The sequence below is a fragment of the Ochlerotatus camptorhynchus genome, unplaced genomic scaffold (genome assembly GCF_037179485.1).
Source record: "Ochlerotatus camptorhynchus isolate MF236.1 unplaced genomic scaffold, CSIRO-AGI_Acam_v1.1 ptg000114l, whole genome shotgun sequence".
Taxonomy (NCBI): Eukaryota; Metazoa; Arthropoda; class Insecta; order Diptera; family Culicidae; genus Ochlerotatus; species Ochlerotatus camptorhynchus.
In genome coordinates, this window is record NW_027040604.1 from 1,774,054 (window position 1) to 1,794,332 (window position 20,279).

At 42.8% G+C, this 20,279-nt stretch overlaps 1 protein-coding gene across 1 annotated transcript; it reads left to right on the forward strand.

The window, feature by feature from the left end:
• Window positions 1-17,910: 17,910 nt before the first annotated feature.
• LOC135699699 (uncharacterized protein K02A2.6-like) lies at window positions 17,911-19,920 on the forward strand. The gene has a single exon (XM_065219990.1). It carries the CDS (start codon window positions 17,911-17,913, stop codon window positions 19,918-19,920), a length of 2,010 nt encoding a protein of 669 aa, XP_065076062.1.
• The last annotated feature ends 359 nt before the right edge of the window (window positions 19,921-20,279 follow it).

The window sequence follows — 20,279 nt, forward strand, 5'->3', positions numbered from 1 at the left end:
ATCGCTATCAGAGGTGTTACGAACATGGGTAAAGCGTGAGATCCGTAAATTGTCTATTTCGTGGTGGAGGAGGTTTCCTCTACCAACACTATTTTTGCATCCATGATGAATGGCTGTTCATGGCTATTCAATATGAAAATGTAAACAATCAAATTAATAATCTAATCTAAAACAAGTCATCATATCCTTAAATTGTTGTCCTATGAGCCCAGTATGTTATACAGCCAATTTTAAAATAAATATCATTCTTTTTTTGGAGGACAGTCATATGGATGCTCATCAGTTGATAACGAATTCAACCATAAGGAAATCATCCTAAATTCGACAGAATATTGTTAGAGGGCTGGAGCAATACAATAATCAGTCGAAGTATTGCGGATGTTTTCGTTCAGTGTAGATCATTCAGGACGGCCAAATCGTAACCAGCACCAAGTCGAATAGCATCCCCAGGTAGCGATAATCACGGGCTACTAAGAGTTGGCTAAAACCTATCTATTTGCTCTGTCATCATCATCACTGACACTAGCGACTTATAAACAATAGTCCATTAGTGCCGACGATGATCCCCCGTTCTTGTTTGCATAACTGATGTCAAGTATCACCGCCAGCAACCCCATCGGACACCGCGTAAAGGTAAGAATAGGAGCTGGTGCACAGAGGTCGCAAATCGTCTGATCAGCTGGCAGAGCCCGACAACCATTGATTAGCGTTCTTATGCACCTGCTTTGCCCGGCGATCGACGGGATTCGACCAACTATAGGCCGACAGAGCGCTTTCGAGCGGGTATGCACGTCGAAAGTCAACACGTGCAACACACAACTTTCGGCCGAGGAGTTGATGAGAGGTTTTTACGGCCTAAGAGTAGGACCTTCGCTTGAAGGATTGTCCTTCAAACGAGTTTTAGCGTGTTAGTGTTACATGTGTGTAAGTTTTTGTGGGGTTGTTTCACAACAAAGGTGCTAATTAACCGCTCAGTAAGTTATACCAATGTTACTGTCCTTGTCTAACCTAATGTCTCATGCTACAAACCTCCGCTTATAAATCTCTTTACGTCACTTTAACTGCCTTTGTTTGTCTCAATGTCTAACCGTCAACTTGTTTGATTTAACTTGACTTGAACGTGTCCTACTTGTCCTTACTCTTTGTCTACTATGTCTTTTGATCATCATGTTCACTGTTTCGTGGTTGGAAAGATTTTGAAGAACGGATCTAGAACAGTTATGCCGTTAGGGAGCTACTATACCCGAGGACATTCGTTGGTTAGGCGCGGACTCAGACGTATTTTTCCGGTAAGCTAAACAAACTCCCATTTTTAATCTGTTTGAAAGATCTGCCATAAGTAGCTAAACGCAAATGAATTCAGTAGCGGTGCCGGTTGTGTAGTAGTAAGCGGCCAGCAGGCCTGGGTTCAATCCTGGTGTAATATAGTTAACAGCTTTTTTATTTCTAAGATTCTTTTGAATCCTGTGCCAAATCCCCAGTGCATTCTCTTCAAAATTTTATACCTACACACTTAGAAATACCTAATTTTACACGTGACGGAATCCGTCTCTGACATAAAGGATGAGACGTAAACAAACATGTCATGTAAAATTAAGTGCTCCGAGACTGAAAAGTTCGTTACTCGACAAAAAGTACGTTTCATTGAGCTGAATTTCGCGTATATTATGACTCAATTTTATGTCAAAATTGACGCTCGTATATGTCAGTCTCAGAGCACCTAAAATTACATGAATTTTTCTAAGTGTGTACGTTATACCGGTATTTTCTCAGAATTACCTTGTACAGTCAACCCTTCATGTCTCTATGTTCTACATCTCGATACGTGACCACTTTTCTCTATAAGTCGATGGTTTTCTCGATAGTCTCTTTAATATCGAGATATGGAGAGTTGACTGTAGTTCTCTTAAGAATTCACATGAAGTTCTCATAAAATAGTTTTAAATCTTCTCAAAAATGCTTGTGATTCTCGTCGAATTATTCTCAGCATGCTGTCGAAATCCTCCTCACAATTTCCATGAAGTTAATTCTTGATTTTTATATATTTCAAACAAAATTTCTACGAAATTTTCATCGAAACTCTGCGAAATTGTTAAAATCATGAATTTTCAAACTACACACCTAGAAATAACTAATTTTACACGTGACGGAATCCATCTTTGACATAAAGGATCAGACGTAAACAAACATGTCATGTAAAATTAAGTGCTCCGAGACTGAAAAGTTCGTTACTCGACGAAAAGTACGTTTGATTGAGCTGAATTTCGCGTCTATTATGACTCAATTTTATGTCAAAATTGACGCTCGTATATGTCAATCTTAGAGCACAATTTACATCAACTATTCTAAGTGTGTAATTCAATTAATCCTGATACACTAGACTGATGCCAAATTTAAAATTTTTGCTCCACAATGCTCAAACGATTCCAAATTGGGTCCTGATTATCCTCCCAAAATATGAACTCATTTAGTAAAAATTGACTTGGCACAAACCGTTTGATGTTTATACGGAAATTACTATAGAAAAACTAAATTGTTGTTCACATCACCAAAAATCTCCATTTAACTCTACTTTTAGAACCGATATCTATATTTGTACGAAATGTTCTTTGCTACAAATTTGTTGAAACCCACTTTTCGATCAAATGTAAGAACAAAAGTTATGATGTCTTATGATAATGCTCAATCAGCTGTTCAGCAGGCAACATTGGCAGGCAAAGCGTAGAATAGCAATGACGTTTATATAAGATCCGAAACAACAGGCTTATTGGTGTTAGTGCAATGTGCAAATGTTTAGGGGTGTTCGTTTTTCATTGCAATCGTTATCTTTTTACACGAAACAGCTGTTGGCAGTGACGTAAATCTCACTGTTCGCAGTATGGAATGTTATGGTAGAGTGCCGTCGTCACTTGAGTGTTCAGCAATGATTACAAGATTTTTGCTTCTAACACCAGCAAGCTGTCTGTTGGGCCGGACCTTATATAAAATAATTTGTAGCACAAAAATCATGGCTACTATGTCCTAATGCAAAACACAGTGTTGCCCACAAAACAACAGCTTGATCATGCCATGTTTGTAAAAGACGATTGGATGCGATGGTGTGTGAAAATCAACTGCTTTATTCAGAGCTCAATTTCAATACATATGAAGGTGCTTATTCGCAAGGTTATTATATTCAAGGTGCTTATTTGCAAGGTTAATCAAAAGGATGCTTGTACTCTAACATCCCCCTTTAATTGATTTAAGCAAGCCTCCATTCTACCCATTAAATATATTTCATAATCAGCAAACTTCTTCACCGGCTGGATGGTATGTCTGGGTCGAAGGAGTTCAGTATTGTAGGCTTGAGATGTACAATTTCGTTGTTCGACATCATAAGCCTTGCTCTCTACTGACTCCATCTTTGCAGGAACAGGTGAAGCTGGCTTGATCAAAGTGTTATCTCGACGAAATTGGTTATCATCAATTGCTATAACGGTAGAGTGATCAGAGACTGGATTGACTACAGTTGCCGATGTCCATTATTTATCGGTTGGCCTGAGTTTGACGTAGACTGGCATACCAACTTCCAGTGGTTGTAAAACTTTAGCCTTTTGGTCGAAGTAGAACTTCGCTTCTTGGTGATTCTTCTTGATCTTTTCCTTGACGCCTTCTTTGATCTTCGGTAGGTACTTTTCATCTGCCGTAGGAACTCGGGTACGTCTGTTGAACAACCGCTGTTCATCTTATTTGGTGTGTTTCGCCACTGCAACAAAAGCTCCCAGAAATCTTGGTTCGATTCGTAAGCTTTCTTCACAAATAGTTTGGCAATCTTCACAGACAACTCTGCCTTCCCATTTGCCTGCTGGTGGTAAGGCACCGAGACAGTGTGTCGGAAGCACTACGCCTGCGCATACTGACGAAACTCATCACTCAGGAACTGTGTTCCATTGTTCCACTGTGGCTTTCCAAATCTTGCGAAATCCCGTTTACAAGCTTTCACGATTGCAGCTGTAGTCAATGATATTAGCTCGTCATACCCAACAAACATTGCATGTTGAATAAGAGCTTATTCAGGCAAAAACAAGCTTCTTCAGCTTAAAAATAGCTTATTCAGCTGTTGATCAACTCAAATTGTTTGTTGGGTACTGTGGTCAATGATGTTAGTCCGAGAAATGATCCACCGTGATGAGATAGACTGTCTTCCTCGCTCCAAGTTCCACCTCACATAGATCCATACTTCAGTGTTCACTCGGCTGTCGACAAAAGCAGGCCACTCTCGATGTGTGCTACGCGTTCGTCTGTTTTCTCGGCAGCAACCATTGTGTGGTCCTCCTCATTGTTCTTCATCAGCAGTTCTTTCGGTCGATGCGTCGTCGACTTTGGAAAGCAACCGTTTCGTGATGAGTGTGTGAGTGCTGACCACGTTTGCGTCCATTGCTGCAATGGACGCGCTCTGACCCTCGTTGGCGTACAACAATTTGCCATACAATGAAACCACTGGAAGCGGCTCCAGTTCTGATGGAGGAGGCTTTTTGGATAGCGGAATATAAAGTGTTTATTGTGTTGTACCTTTTGACTATAGTTTTAGGATCTATTGTATAGTGACCAAGAATCCTCGGCTCTGTAAAGTTAATTCGGTTGAGCCTTATCAAATAAATTAATAAACAAAATAGATCCATACTTAACTTCTGATATGGGTAGCTGAGAATCTTGTGGCTTTGCATTGATTGCGCAAGCTGATTCAACGAAAACTTAACGCATACGTTGCAATGCTGAACTTTCTGCCAAATCTGGTCGTTCAATCCGGGCCAAAACACTGTATCTCGTGCAAGCTTCATCGTTGCCTCAATACCAGAATGAGACTGATGCAACTTCTTGATAATCTGGTTACGCAGTCTGCGGGGGATCAAAATTCTGTCATTTCTAAAGACGAGTCCGTTTCGAGTACTGTAATCCTTTGGATGGTTTGGATCTCCGGGTCTACCTGCGATTCTGCCTTTAGCTCTTCGACTCGATCATCACATACACATACAGATATACTCGACAGAGTTAATTCGCTCTATCTCAAATATGTCGTAGATCTCCCGACTCGTGTTGTCACCTTCCGATGTAGCTGCTCGCGACAACATATCAGCTATCACGACTTCCTTTCCTGGGGTGAACCGAAGTGTAATCCTGTATCGTTGCAAACCTAGCAACATTCCTTGGATTCGCATAGGAGCTTTGGTTGATGGCTGCTGGAACATTTGAATCAAAGGCTGATGGTCCCTTTGTACAATCACTGGTTTTCCGGTAATGTAGAGTTCGAACTTGCGACACGCAAAGAGAATAGCCAGTGTCTCTTTTCGATCTGGGCGTATTTGCGTTCTGTTGGCGTAAGAGTCTTAGATGCATAAACAACAGGTCGACCTTCCTGCATCAAAACTGCTCCGAGCACCACACTGTTGCTATCGCACTGGATCACAACATCCTTTGTAGCATCGAAATAGCAAAGTACTGGTTCTGTCGTTACCAATTGCTTCAAATTCCGAAATGCGTTTTCGTGCTCCTGTGTCCAAATTCAAGGTTGATCTTTACTGGTCAGCTTCCGCAAAGGCTCCGCGGCATTTGCTAGGTTCGACAAGTAGGTAGTCAGGTACGTGGTCATCCCAAGGAATCGCTGAGTGCTGGCAAATCATGAGGTGCGCTTATATCCAGGATGCTACTGATCTTATCGGGATCGGCATGTACACCGGTTGATGTAAGAATATGATCGAAGAACTTCACTTTTTCCAGATACAGCTTAATCTTTTCACTGTTGAGCTTCATGTTGTGTTGCTTCATCCTTGTTAACAGTGACTCCAGGTTCCTATTGTGGTCCATCATCGCCTGTTCGATTTCATCACCACATCCAAAAATCAAAATGTCATCTGCCAACGCTCGAACACCTTTTAGACCATGTAAGGCTTCGTGTAACTTCTTCTGAAAAATTTCAGGAGCTGGCGATATACCGAACGGAATTCGGAGCCACCTATAGCGTCCGAACGGTGTCCAGAAAGTGGTCAGCTTGGAACTTTCTTTATCCAAACCAATTTCTCAAAATCCACATTTGGCATCTACGGTCGAAAAAACTTTTGCTTTCGATAATTCGGGTAGCAACTCATTCACAGTTGGCATTTGGTAGTGCGGACGTTTCAATGCTTGGTTAAGAACTATTGGGTGAATGCATACCCGTAGCTTGTTGTTGCGCTTAACCAATCTGTAATTTTCGGTTCTTCGACAATGTTCCCGTCTGTCTCCATCGCTGCTAGCGTTTCTCGAAGTTCGTTCCTCAAGGTCACATGAATTCGGCGTGGCTGCAGTACCACCGGCTTCACGCTGTGATCCACATCGAGATGAACGTCGCCGTCAAGCTTACCAAGTCCATTGAACACTTCCGGGTATTTGTCGATGATTTGCTGCGCTGTTGCTGTTTGGTTCTTTGTAACGTTGAAACAGAGCTGGACCAGGTTGAGTTTCAGGTAGATTTTTAACGACAAGAGCGGGATATGATCAAAATTCACCACATGGAACACCATGTTGTATCGAGCATCGTTGTGCACGCAACCGATAGTGACTCTTCCTAATGACTTGTAAAAGCCACCACCGAATGCTCCCAAATCCGTTTTTTTTTTTTCAGAATCCAGTTTCAGCTGTTCCACGTTGCGCCAGAATCGACAATGCACTGTACTGGAACAACTTCTTTATTCGTGTTGTAGAAACTGATGCTGGCTTTTAGTGGAGGTTCTTTGTTGTTGCGGTTCAGACTGTAGAGGAACTGGTAACCGATTCCTCATCACTGTCAGACAGCGCTTCTTTTCCCTGGTTAGACACAGTACTACCTTTGTTGGACTTCTGCTTGTTCTGCTTCGTTCTCGGAACATGTTTATCCGAGTCCTCGTGTTTTTTTTCTGCATACCACCGCATAGTGATTCTTCTGCTTGCAGTAATTGCACGTCACACCACGAGCGGGACACTCCGAAAACTTTCGGTCGTAGCCCTTTCCACAAAACGCACACTTCCTGTTCTTGAACGACGTAACTTTGTTAATTGCTTGATTTGATGGTCCAGCGTCGTACAAGTGATTCCGCTCCATTTCTGCCCTGGTAGTTTCTTCAGTCTGCTTGCTTCTTGAGGTTGACGTCACGATGATAATCCTATCGCGCAACATTTTGTCCTCCAGATTGCCGAAATTGCATGCTTTCCCAACTCTCGTGCCCAGTTTATGAACGTCGTCATGGTTTCGCCTTCATGGCCGGCTTTGCTGTCCTTATGTTGACACTGAAAACACTCGTACCTTGCTATTTGACGTGCGGGTGCGGGTCCTGGATTTGCCATATTTTTGTTTATCCGGTGTTTTTCCGGATGTTATTTCACTGTTCGCGGTATTCGCGGACCGAAAAAATCAATTTTTCGCATCAATAATATTTGTTCGATCTTGCTATTTGCGACGAATTTTACTACTGCGTCGTAATTTTTCACTCTGACACCATGTTTGTAAAAGACGAGTGGATGCGATGGTGTGTGAAAATAAACTACTTTATTCAGAGCTCAATGTCAATACATATGAAGGTGCTTATTCGCAAGGTTGATATAATAAAGGTGCTTATTTGCAAGGATAATCAAAAGATATGCTTGTACTCTAACATGTGATAAAATTATAAATCTCTCAAAAAATTGATAACTATTTAAATTGATGTTTGGCTAAAAACGATCTTCAGCAAAGTGTAGCTGGGAAAATTTCCCATATTATTTAACATTACAATATGGAAATAGGCTAAAAGATAAAGAACAAAAAGTTTCGTTTTTTCATAGTAATTTCCTTAAAAACTTCAAATGGTTTGTGCCAAGTTAGTTTGTTATCAAATGAGATCATATTTTTCAAGGGTTATCAGGACCCGGTTTGTAGCCCTTTGAGCATTGTATACCGAAAATTTCAAATATTGCATCAGTCTACTGATACACCTACTATTATTCTACGACGATTTAAGAAAATATGTATCATTTTTCCAAAATCTTGAGAATGCTTCGCTCGTCAGTTTAAGCTCTTGAAACAGGACTTGAAATTGTATTGACTTTGTACATACTCCCATAGAAGTTTGATTTGATGATTTTCACACGAGCGTTCATACGAAAATCAGCTTCGTTTAAACTTCCATATTGAGCCCAGTCAAAATCGGGGAAGATCATTTCTCGACTTCCATGAATATGCAAAATGCAAAAATAATTCAGGCTTAGAAAGCTTTCGATTAACAATTGTGGTAGTGCGCAAGGAACAACACCAAATTGAAGCCAGGTACAAGAAGCAAGCAATATGCGTTTTCATTAGAGAATGGAATTAATTTTGCCTACATCTAGCGAATCCCGTTCCACACCATTTCCATTATCAATATGCTTCCAACGAAATCTTATATTAGACCTCACCTCACCTGACGTTGCCAAAATTATGCTCACCTTTCCCGAGGACTCAAGAAGCCACCAACGTGAACCACGAGCCAGTCTTCTGGCGAAATTAATTGTTTCTCTTCTTGAACCCAGTAGCCCTAGCTTAGGCCGCCGGATGTTGGCAACAATAACTCATAAGTGCTGCGCTGCTGTGCACAAAAAGCCCCTTGGCGACACATAAACCACATGCCTACTTGGGTGCTTCTCTGGGGACTTGGGATTTCTCGGGAGCCGAGTTCAAAAGAACCACTGGGATCTTGCTCTGCCGAGGCACCGCTCCTGTCTGCTGCATGGATGCTTTCTCTTGTATTATTATAAGTTCTTCTTGGGTGGTTGGCTTTTCGGAAAGTACATACAGACAAACACACACAAACACACAAGCACAGAGTGGGTTAATTAAAAATTTAAATTTTTTGGCAGATGAGGGAAAATTGGAGCTGCTGCTGCTGCATAATATTGCAATTTTTGGTTTTCCACTTGTGCCTTTTTGTTTCTCTCTTGGCGTTCTGTTGTGCTATGTTGCAGAACGTTTTTCCCGTTTTCTAGATTATGGAACATTTGCTGTTGCAGTTGATATAAATTCACGCTAAATGGCAGGTGGGTTATGATTAATTCGAACATTTCTCCTGGTCTGCTTCAAAGATGCAATTATCTTTACATGCATACGGAAAATGTCAACATAAGTGGATACTGTTTGGAGCCAAACCACAGTAATCAACATGCCATAAATATCCAGTTTGCACAACAGTTGATAACCTGAGCTGTCATCGAGTAATTGTAGCTCTCAGCATGCGTTGCCTCACGAAGTGACTGGTTGCCAAGCATTCGAGGTACACATCCGGGCAGCGTGCAGCAGCTGTTCCTGGCAAGATTAAAATCGTTCTGTCACACAACTCACCCAACACACAGCAAGGGAAACAATACACTCCGTCATCGGAATACAGTTGCATTTCATTTGCTGCACATTGGATGACATACCCTCGGATGACATACCCAGGTTGCATCGAGTGTGGGCACCAGTGATGCCATTTCTTCGGGAAATTCGTTGTGTTTATGGAATTGATTGTTTACGGATATGGATTTACGGAATTGGGTTTATTTCCACAGGAATTTGAGGAATAGAAGAACAATTGTTATGTGATTATGAATTACAGATTTTTGTAATAATATACAGATTTATACAGACTTATGCAAAACATTTTGTAAGTACTAGCCACCTCAGTTAGGATAATCCTGAGCCTCACTGACTACAATGTCCTCAGGGTCGGCACGCTCACCGAAGTAGGTTTCCATGTGGCAAGGAATGATCGCATTTGGTACAGTAAAAACTCCTAACACTGACACTTTTATTCCTCCCAAGTGTAGTACCAACAATCAATACGAAACTAACGATTTTAAATTGGCTCACTACTGGACTAGCCTATTGGTCCCAAGCAAATCGATTAGCGTACCCCAATCTTGTCAAAATTATACTACTACACTATGTTTGTTTTGATTAGCTGTGAAAATTTGACAGATAAAATGAGGGGCTCGTGGATTTTCCTATGTTTCGAGGGGTGCATCGATTAGCTTGGGACCGAAGAGAGTACTAGAGATGAGCCAAAAAGTTGAGCTCCTTCGGGACCTTCTGGTCTTAGAGTTATCTCTATGGTAGTACTACTTCCGCTTTATTATTTTCTATATGACCTGTTTCTGTTGTCTTCTTCGGGGTCCCTTGCAGTTCCACCACCACGTTGCCTCGACGACTGCTTCGCTCGGCTCCTCGTTCCACCTTCTTCCTTTTCTCCTTTGGCGGCGTCGGATACCTCTTTTGCGCGCTACTGAACTTCTCTCGACACTTTCGATGCTGGCTTGGACACCGAGTATGTTGACGGACTTGGCTTCAGCGGTTCGTGCCGGAATTATCCTTATTTGGCTAGGGACTGGCGTAGCCTACCGGTACGTCTACCAGGTATACCTCAACGGTATTGTATAAAAATTACAGCGGCGTCCTAACAGACAAACGGTTCACATTAGGACCTTTGAACCAAAATGGTGATTCTGGGAATTCTACTCACTCTCCTTCACTTTCCTCTCACTATCTTCAAGTATCTTATGTCTGCACAGTAATGTTTTCTAGGCTTTGTCTTGTTTGATTATTTAACCAGAGACTTTATCGACCGTTTAACTCGATCGTTGTTTGATTATTAACCTGATCGGTGTATGTAGCCTAGAAAGACGTTCTTTGGGTCACTGTCCCTTGACTATTGGTCAGTGACCCAGGCCATTCGTTTTCCATCGCCAGTCATCGTGTCCGTTATGCCGTTCAGAATAAAACCCTACAGTAAAAGTATGGACGTCTGTCAAAAGTTGTTCCAATCGAACCGTCAAAATGCACCGCTTTGCTCTATTGGAACAGCTTTTTTCAATTTTGTGGTGACAGTCGTCCATACTTTTACTGTAGGGCTTTAGTTCATAATGGCCTTTTTTTCGCCACCTCTCATGGCCGCCTAACATGCTGTTTTTACTCCATCTGGTGCTGGGTTTTGTAGACTTTGGTGGGTAGATGGCTGCGTATAACGGTAGGCTGCTCTACTGTGGCCTACCAGGGAGATTTACTGACGGAGAAAAACTGCACACATATTCGAAAACAACCTGCCATAATTTTTCAACATATTAACGAGTACTCTACACGATATTCTAGAAATTACTCGACACTGAGACGCGAACACTCACAACTTTTCCTAAAGTTTTTGAGACTTTGGTAACAGAAGACAAGTAGCAAAACCCCTACTTTGTGTTTCATTTTCGGATTTTATAACATTCACCTGAATGATATTCATCTAAATGGACCATTTTTCAATAATCTTAAGTCCATCTATCTTCTTATTCTTCTGCGCATTTTACTGTTATTGCTTATCGCATATTGGCTTATTGCATGCTCTCAACTAAGTGTTTTGGATTCACTTCCACAGTTATTAATTCAACTCTGTAGAAAATTACCTAGTTGACCGATCCTTTTCAAACTTTCAGACAACAAAATATAACACATTAGTAAGCCTTTGGCATATTATTTAATTCAACATCAATACCATAACCGTACGCTCGCACCTTATGCCTAACTCCACTCATTAGGTTCTGTACAACATCTGGCTGCAGCTTCTTCGGTACGGAAACCCACTTTTTCTTCATGTCTTCCTTAGATTTGACCTCCTTGGGATGCTTCCGTAGTGCCTGCTTCATAATAGCACAGTATTTTTCGATGGGCCTTAGTTCCGGTGCGTTGGGGAGGGGGGGGGGGTGCTTCCTTACTTCCTCCGGAACATCAAACTTGTGCTGGGTGGTGAAGAACAGTAGCCCCGGAAGCTGCCGGAAGTCCGCCTTGACGTAAGTCTCATCATCCATCGTCAGCATCTGGGTGTACAGTTTCCGAGACCGTGACTTCCCCACCGTATTTTTCTGTTCGTCACGATTTGGAGCCTTCTGCACTTTGTACGTATGCAGCCCCTCACGGTCCTTGGCGAAAGACTTGGACATATTCAACTTTTTGGCCACATCCCTGACCGAAGCATTGGGATTCCGCTTAAACGTTTTCACGACACGCTTGTGATCCTGATCAATAAAAGAACATCCATTCTGACCGCTTTCTCCTTCCATTCGAAGCTCAGAGTTTCAAAGTGACGTTTAATCACACGACTCACCGTTGACTGCATGATTTCGAGTTGTTTTCCGATGTCCCGAGAGTTGAAAATTTTCCAGGTGCTTGCCCATCAATTCGCGACGTTGCTTTTCGGGTGACGCCATTTTTCAAACTTTCGAAATACTGGCAGCGATAAAAAATACAGTGTAAACAATACACTCTAAACTAATTCTACCCAAATTTTCAATAGGTAATTTTCTACAGCATTTTTTCCGTAATGCAATTTGATGTGGGACACCCTTTAATACCCAATTGTATTAAAAAATTAAAGAAGTCAAATCAATTCTATGTGCGTTTTAAAAAGCATATATGTCTTGTTTATTTAATCATTTTCTTCAAGTTTTTCTTCCTCAAATGCTGATTTTAAAATGTTTTGTTGTTAGTCCCATTATATAAAGGAAATCGTTAATATCTCATGATCTTTAAGAGATATCGATTTTCTTTATTCGGCAAAAATGTGCATTTCAAAAACTGTGTAATTCTTCTAAAAGTAACTACAAGATGAAATTCACGTGAAATAAAATTTAGAGCATAGAACTAAATTTTTCAGGTACGTCCTAATTCACTTCTCTAAGTTTACTTTAAAATGAGATTTCTAAGAGATAATGCTTTTTCTGCAAAAATGCTTGAACTTAAAGCATTTGTAAACAAACTTTATAAGGCCCTTTATACACGAACCAAAGTACGCCCACGCAAACCATTACCACTTTCGGAAAGATGATAGTTTCCCCTATCAGATGATGTTGTTGGTTTGCGTGGGCGTACTTTGGTTCGCGTGGAAAGGGCCTTAGAAAGTTTGTTTACAAATGCTTTTGTGTCGTTATCAAATGTTATGCCTGATATTCTCAAAAATAAGAAAGCTAGTTTTTAATTATTAATCAAATTCAGGATGACCAGCCAGTTTTTTTTTTGGGTTTCCCAGGTACCCGGTTCAAGCTTCTGTTGACTGCGGTAGCTCTTCTTTGCCTTACCCAAGTAACATTGCAAGTTTTGTAGAGGTTTTATAGCCTTCTACAAGTCTGAATCGTGGTCTACAGAACCCTCATAAAACCAAAATTGTTACTTGGGTAATACCTTCTATCCCCGAATTGATAGTGCGAATAAGGGCGGTTTTATAGCCTTCTACAAGTCTGAATCGTGGTCTACAGAACCCTCATAAAACCAAAATTGTTACTTGGGTAATACCTTCTAGCCCCGAATTGATAGTGCGAATAAGGGCGTCTATGTGATGTTTTGTTGTACCGGTTGTACCGTTCACCTGAATGGGCTGAACTACGGTTAGGGATTGCCACGATATAATCTACGAACAATATAATAAGTATTTGCGGAATTATTTCCTTTATTGATTTCAATTAAGTATAGAATAAAATCAAACAGAAGTTCATTTAAAGTAATTTTGGCCCACTTCATGGCGATTTAGATGAAACGTCACTTACGGGTCTCTCGTTGTTGTCCTCGTCGTGTGTTGCTTCCGGTTTTGCGCTGACCACTGCTACTTCCAACGAAGCGCTACCTGGCTTCCGGGAATCGAAATGACGGCTAGTTCTTGGTGCCAATGGTAACTTGCAGGCTCTTAGAAGATGACCCTTAACGCCACAGTTGTGGCAAGTCAATTGGATTGCGAAGCATCTTTCTGCGGAATGATAAACGCTGTTGCACCGTGAATAACGTTCCGGAATCTGAGAATTCGAACCTCGCCAGGAGATACCACCTCGGAAGGTTCCTCGTCCTCGTCCACCTTGAAAGTTGGTCCTTTGATTTGGAGCTTTACCGTAGCCTGGAGATGGGTGACTAGTACCATAGTCTGATGGTCCAACAATAGCGCAAACAGCATTGACTGATGCTACTGATGTAGCTGTAACAGCTTGCTTTTTGGAAACATACTCTTCGTTTAGACGTATCGTTTCTATTTCGCGAACTTTGTCGACCAGGTCTGCTAGAGATGCTTTACCTCTCATCATTTTCAGCGCTGCTATTCTCACTACCTTGTGTTTCGCTTGCTCGGCCACAGTGCTCAATATCTCCTCCAACTGTTTCCCTTCCGTGTACTCACACTGGCTTGTCGCTAATCCTACTCTTCTAATGAATACCAGGTCCGGCTCATTCGACTTCTGTGACATGAGTGCGAGCTTCCTGCGCTGAAGCATCACATCCGAAGTAGAAGCAAAGTACGTTTTTAAGCGGAACTGTGCACTTGAAAATGGGTGTGTTTCTTGGCTCGGGGCTTCGCCTGACGACTCGGTTGCTTTGTACACTTCCAGAAGTTTATGTCCGGCTTTAACCTTGAATACGATGTACTGTGTTGCCTCGTCATTGATACCTGCCAGTATCATCGTATTTGTTAACAGATCCATCCATGAGTTAAAGTCCAGTCTGGAGATGTCCTCGCCTTCAGCACTTGGCTTGCACTCTGGCACACTGATTGATGCCACGGACATCTGGTTCATCGAGGAAACGAACCGAGGAAACGAACCGAGATAATTCGATCGTGGGATCGCTCCGGTGCCCAGTCTGTTGCTTTGTGCTGCTGGCTGCAAGATCGTTCTCAAACTCAACGCTGTTGACTTCTCCGCATTCGCTTCTCGCGGAAGACAGACTGGTTTGCAACTAGCGGATCGTTTCCTGTGCTTTGACTAATTCGTCAGAAAGTACGGCATTACTGGAATTGGCTTGTGACAGAGCTGCGTCTAACTTGGAGCTCTTCCTCTTCCTGAAAATTTGCACAATGTGTCATGAGCTTTGAAGCTTTTTTTTCTAATTCGCAGCCTATTTATGAATCCGATAAACGATAACAAAGACAAATCCCGCTATGTCTCAAATGGCTTACCTTCATTTTTTTTTTGCCATTTGTCTATTGCTCGCAGGCTTATCTTGCTTTTTTGCCTTTAGTCATTCGCTGTGATGTTCATCGCCATTTTCTAGACACTCGGCTTACCTTTTTTTTTGCCAAGAACATTTCATTTTGCCATAGCCAAATCGGTTTATCTTTCTTTTCTTTTTTTTTCGTGTTAAAAGTTGCAATGTTATCGTAATCGGTTCACAAAATTGCAACTTGTCACACAATTGCCTGCTTTTCTGCTTTCGACTTAATACTTACTTGGAGGGAGCGTCAACCACGCCATTGTCGTGACGCTTGGAGGCCATTTTTACTTCCGCGAAATAACTGTTCGCTCCAGAAATCGTATACAGAATGACTCGTACAACGAGCTGTCGATCATGACCAGGCTTTGAGAATCCAGAAACTCTCGTACTCATTTTTCTCTCATTCTCTCTCGTTATACATTCAATATTATCCGGCTCTCGGAGTTGTTCTTACTCTCGCGGTGATATATTTTTTTCTCTCGTGCGTAACCTGCTTCGTATCCACTTCGGCAATCATTTATTAACTTGTGGTCTCCGGTAACCATTGCGTTTGCATTTCACTAGACAACATTCCGTTTTATTAACACTGTTACCTGAAGTGATCAAGAATTGGGTTGTTTTTAAAACCAATAAAGCAAGTGAGTAGGTAATGGTGGTATATATTTTGACCATGTCCACTATAAATGTAACCCACTGGTGGTTTTCTAAACCATTTCGAGAAGTGGAATAAAACATGTTAACCTCAGTTTAACAATGCTCATTATATATCCCACAGACATTAGGACACCCTTTTCCTTAAACTTGTTGAGGACGCCTTGTCCTACCTCACATGTATCCTTTTAAAAGTACTGATCTTAGATTTGATAAAATTATTTGAAGTTCTATTTGTCTAACGCTCCCAGCTGGATCAGGACTAGAGGATGACACACACCTGTACAATCAATTTGAGTGTTGGGGCGAATGGACATCTCTACTAAACGACCCTACCAACACTGCCGCTGAGCTCACTGGTGGCAGTCGTAACTGTCACCCGTTGACGCATGACAGCCGAGCAGCATAAGCGTCAGAATATTTTAGAAGTTTATGATGCGCACCGTGATCAACGCGATAAGTTTTTGTATTTTAATCGTTACAATTCGTTGTAAGTTTACGTCGCATGTTTATTCTCACAAGAAGAAATGTTCTCGGCCACCGCCACATGCGGACGTAAAAGTGGCGACGGAAAATAGTGAGAAATAGCGTCTTCGAAAAGGAAGAGGAGAAGAATGGATGAGAGCATGAATTCATCACCCGGGAGCAACCAGTCGCAAACACCATCAATTGCGGCAAATGGGCAGCAGCAAGGCCAAGCAGGGCATCAGCAGCTTCCGCCGAATCCGATACTTCGTCCTCCGGTATTTCAAGACAACAACAACAGCAGCAGCAATCTCAGCAACCGCAAAATGCTAACTCGAACGAATTTGTGGCGCAGTGTTTCGAGTTTTTCCAGCATCTTCAGCAGCAGCACACGGCGAATGAGAACGACTCAAATTTGAGTTTAGTTCACTCATAATCGCCAAAAGTGCAGGAACTCAGCGATGAGTAAAATTTGTCTCATGGTTTCCTGTGGAAAACCTAAAAAATCTGCCGGAAAATGAGGAAATTGACGAAAATTTTATTCAGTCTCGGAGTAGTACCAATAGACTGAGTGAATCCAATCTTTACTTTCCCTGAGAAACCTGGGAAAACATGAGGCAAATTAACTCATCGCTGAGTTTTGGCGTTTATGAGTGAAGTAAACTCAAATTTGAGTCTTTCTCATTCGCCGTGCAGCAAGTCTTTTTCCAAACGATGCTGTCAACGATGAACCAGCAACCAGCACCGAATCCGGAGCTGATCCTTGACTCCCTAGCAAGTAATATAAAGGAGTTTCAATATGAGCCGGATGTGAACGTCACTTTCGCTAACTGGTTTGTTCGCTATGAAGATTTGTTTGCAGAAGACGCTGCTCGCCTTGATGATGAGGCAAAGGTGCGATTACTCCTCCGCAAACTAGGACCGACGGAACACGAACGCTACAATAGCTACATTCTTTCTATATATCCGAAGGATGTCAGCTTTGAAATCACCATGAGCAAGCTGAAAAGTTTGTTTGGGACACCAGAGTCTGTGCTTAGCTGGCGCTATCGGTGCTTGCAAGTCACCAAGCAAGCCACCGAGGACTTCAAATCATACGCTTGCAGAGTCAACAAACTGTGTGTGGAGCTTGAGCTAGGTAAGCTAACCGAGGACTAATTCAAGTGTCTGGTGTTCGTGTGCGGATTAAAAGCGGAGAATGATGCAGATGTTCGGACGAGATTGTTGAGCAGGATCGAAGAAAGTGCTGATATAACCATATTTCGGATGAGTGCCAACGGCTCCTCAACATCAAACACGACACAGCGATGATTGAGGCAGCGCCGTCTTCAACATCAGTCAAGGCCAAAGATGCCATATATACAGACTTTTGTACACGATAAAGGTGGACACTATCTTTTTGAACCCTTGTAACATTAATTATAATAACGACTTTTCTAATCTCAAAAATAGTTACAAATCAGTGCTAACATTTGAAAACGGCACAAAAGCCATTTGTAAACAAATGGTTTGTGGGCCCTTTACTCACTACTTGAAGTACACCCACGCGGCACAACAGCAAAATCGGGTAGGGGAAATTTTCCCCTTCCTGACGATGCTGTTGGTTTGCGTGGGCGTTCTTCGGGTAGCGAGTAAAGGGCCCACAAACCATTTGTTTACAAATGGCTTTTGCGCCGTTTTCAAATGTTAGCAATGAAATATTAACTAGTTATTGCAGTAATTGTAGCTTCACGAAACACTTCATTTGATATTTTTTGAATACAACTAAAAAGGGTGACCACTTTTTTCGTGTACAGAAGTCTGTATATATGGCATCGTTGGTCAAGGCGCTCAAAAGCAGGCAGTTTGTCGGGAAGCGTGCATCCCGATACGAAAAGCAATCCCCTGGACCTGGATCACCGGCTGGATCAAGTAAGGTCAACAAAACTGCTCCGGGTTCACCATGTTGGAACTGCGGATCCATGCAGTATGCCAAGGATTGCCCTTTCAAGAAGCATCAATGTCGTGAGTGCAAGCAATATGGTCACAAGGACGGGTATTGTTCAAGTGCGATGAAAGCAAAAAGTCCAAACAGGCGTTACTCGGCGAAGAAGATGACGACCAAATGTGTTGTGGTGAGAAACGTGAAGAAAAGAAGAAGATTTGTACAAGCGCTAGTGAACGTCCGACAAGTCAGCCTCCAATTAGACACGGCATCGGACATTAGCATTATTTCCGAGAAGACGCCACGTCAGCCCACTTCCAGCTCTGCGACAGTAGAAGCGGCAACGGCATCAGGGAAGCCATTGAAGTTGGAGTTTGAATGTACATGTGAAATTTTCATCAAGCAGCAAGGTCGTTTCTACATCATGAAGCAGCAACTCAACTTGCTTGAATTAGATCTTATCGACCAATTCAATTTCTGGTCGATGCCGATAAATCGTTTTTGCAACCAGATCAGCAGTTCTGCAACAACGATCAGTCCTCTCAAGAAAACCTTCCCAACCGTGTTCAACGATGCTCCAGGTTTGTGTACGAAAGCAAAGGCGAATTTCACGCTGAAGGAAGGGGCCCAACCCATGTTCCGTCCGAAGCGGCCAGTGACGTATGCGATGTACAAGACCGTCGACGATGAGTTGGACCGTTTGGAGAACGCTGGAATCATCACACCAGTCGAGCATTCGGATTGGGCAGCACCGATCGTTGTCGTCAGGAAGGCAAGCGGAGCAATAAGGATATGCGGCGACTACTCAACAGGCTTGAATGATGCACTTCAGCCGCACCAGTACCCACTTCCGCTGCCGCAAGATATCTTCGCGAAGCTGGCCAACTGTAAGGTATTTGGCCAAATAGATCTTTCTGACGCATTTTTGCAGGTCGAGGTACAAGAAGAGTCTCGAGAGATGCTAACCATCAACACGCATCGAGGACTCTATCGTTATAATCGACTTCCACCCGGTGTTAAGGCAGCGCCCGGGGCATTTCAGCAGCTGGTGGACACCATGCTGTTTGGACTCAAACCGTACATCAGGGTACCTCGACGATGTTCTAGTGGGGTGGGGTGGACGAAGAAGATCATCAACGCAACCTTCAAGCCGTCCTCCGTCGAATCCAGGATTACGGGTTTACCATCAAAGCAGTGCTCGTTTAGCCAGCGCCAGATCAAATACCTGGGGCACCTCATCGACGGGCAGGACCTGCGCCCGGATCCTAACAAAATCGAAGCGATCCGTAGCATGCCAGCCCCAACGGACGTGTCTGGAGTGCGTTCGTTCTTGGGGGCGATTAAGTATTACGGAAAGTTCGTCTCGGGGATGCGAACGCTGAGATATCCACTCCATGAGCTGCTCAAAACCGGCAAACAGTTCATCTGGTCACCCGAATGTCAAGAAGCTTTCGTAAACTTCAAGAAGATTCTGGCCTCCGATTTGCTGTTAACGCACTACAATCCGGCATTCGAAATCATCGTGTCGGCGGACGCATCTTCGATAGGAGTTGGAGCCACACTCAGCCACAAATTTCCGGACGGATCGATCAAGGTTGTGCTGCATACATCGAGGTCGTTGACATCAGCGGAACAAGCCTACAGCCAGCCAGATCGCGAAGGTCTTGCGATCATTTTCGCCGTAACCAAATTCCATAAAATGTTTTTCGGGCAAAGCTTCACGCTGCAGACGGATCACGCTTCGTTACTTCGGATCTTCGGATCAAAGAAAGGTATCCCGGTCTACACTGCAAACCGCTTACAACGTTGGGCGCTACAGTTGCTGATTTATGATTCCAAGATCGTCTATGTCAACACGGAGAAATTCGGCAACGCAGATGTCTCGGCTAATTGAACACCGTGTCAGGCCATTGTCGTGGCCAAAATTAACGCATCAAAGGCAGCGAGTGCACGTAGACTATGCTGGACCGAATGAAGGCGAGTATTTCCTGCTGTGCATCGACTCGTGTTCCAAGTGGATCAGAATCGTCAGGACAAAATCCATCACTTCCTCTGCTACTATCAGCATCCTCCGAAGTCTAACTGGTCAGCGATAACGGACCACAGTTCGGTTATCGTTATCGTTGATAGGTTCTGCTTAAAGAATGGTGTCAATCACATCACAACAGCACCGTACCACCCACAATCCAAAGGTTCGTGAACACCTTCAAGAGATCAGTGAAAAAAATCAGAGAGGGGAAAGGAGCCATTCAG

Bases quoted from the DNA above. Each gene is read 5' to 3' on its own strand.
- LOC135699699 (XM_065219990.1), top strand. From the start codon at position 17,911: ATGGCATCGTTGGTCAAGGCGCTCAAAAGCAGGCAGTTTGTCGGGAAG.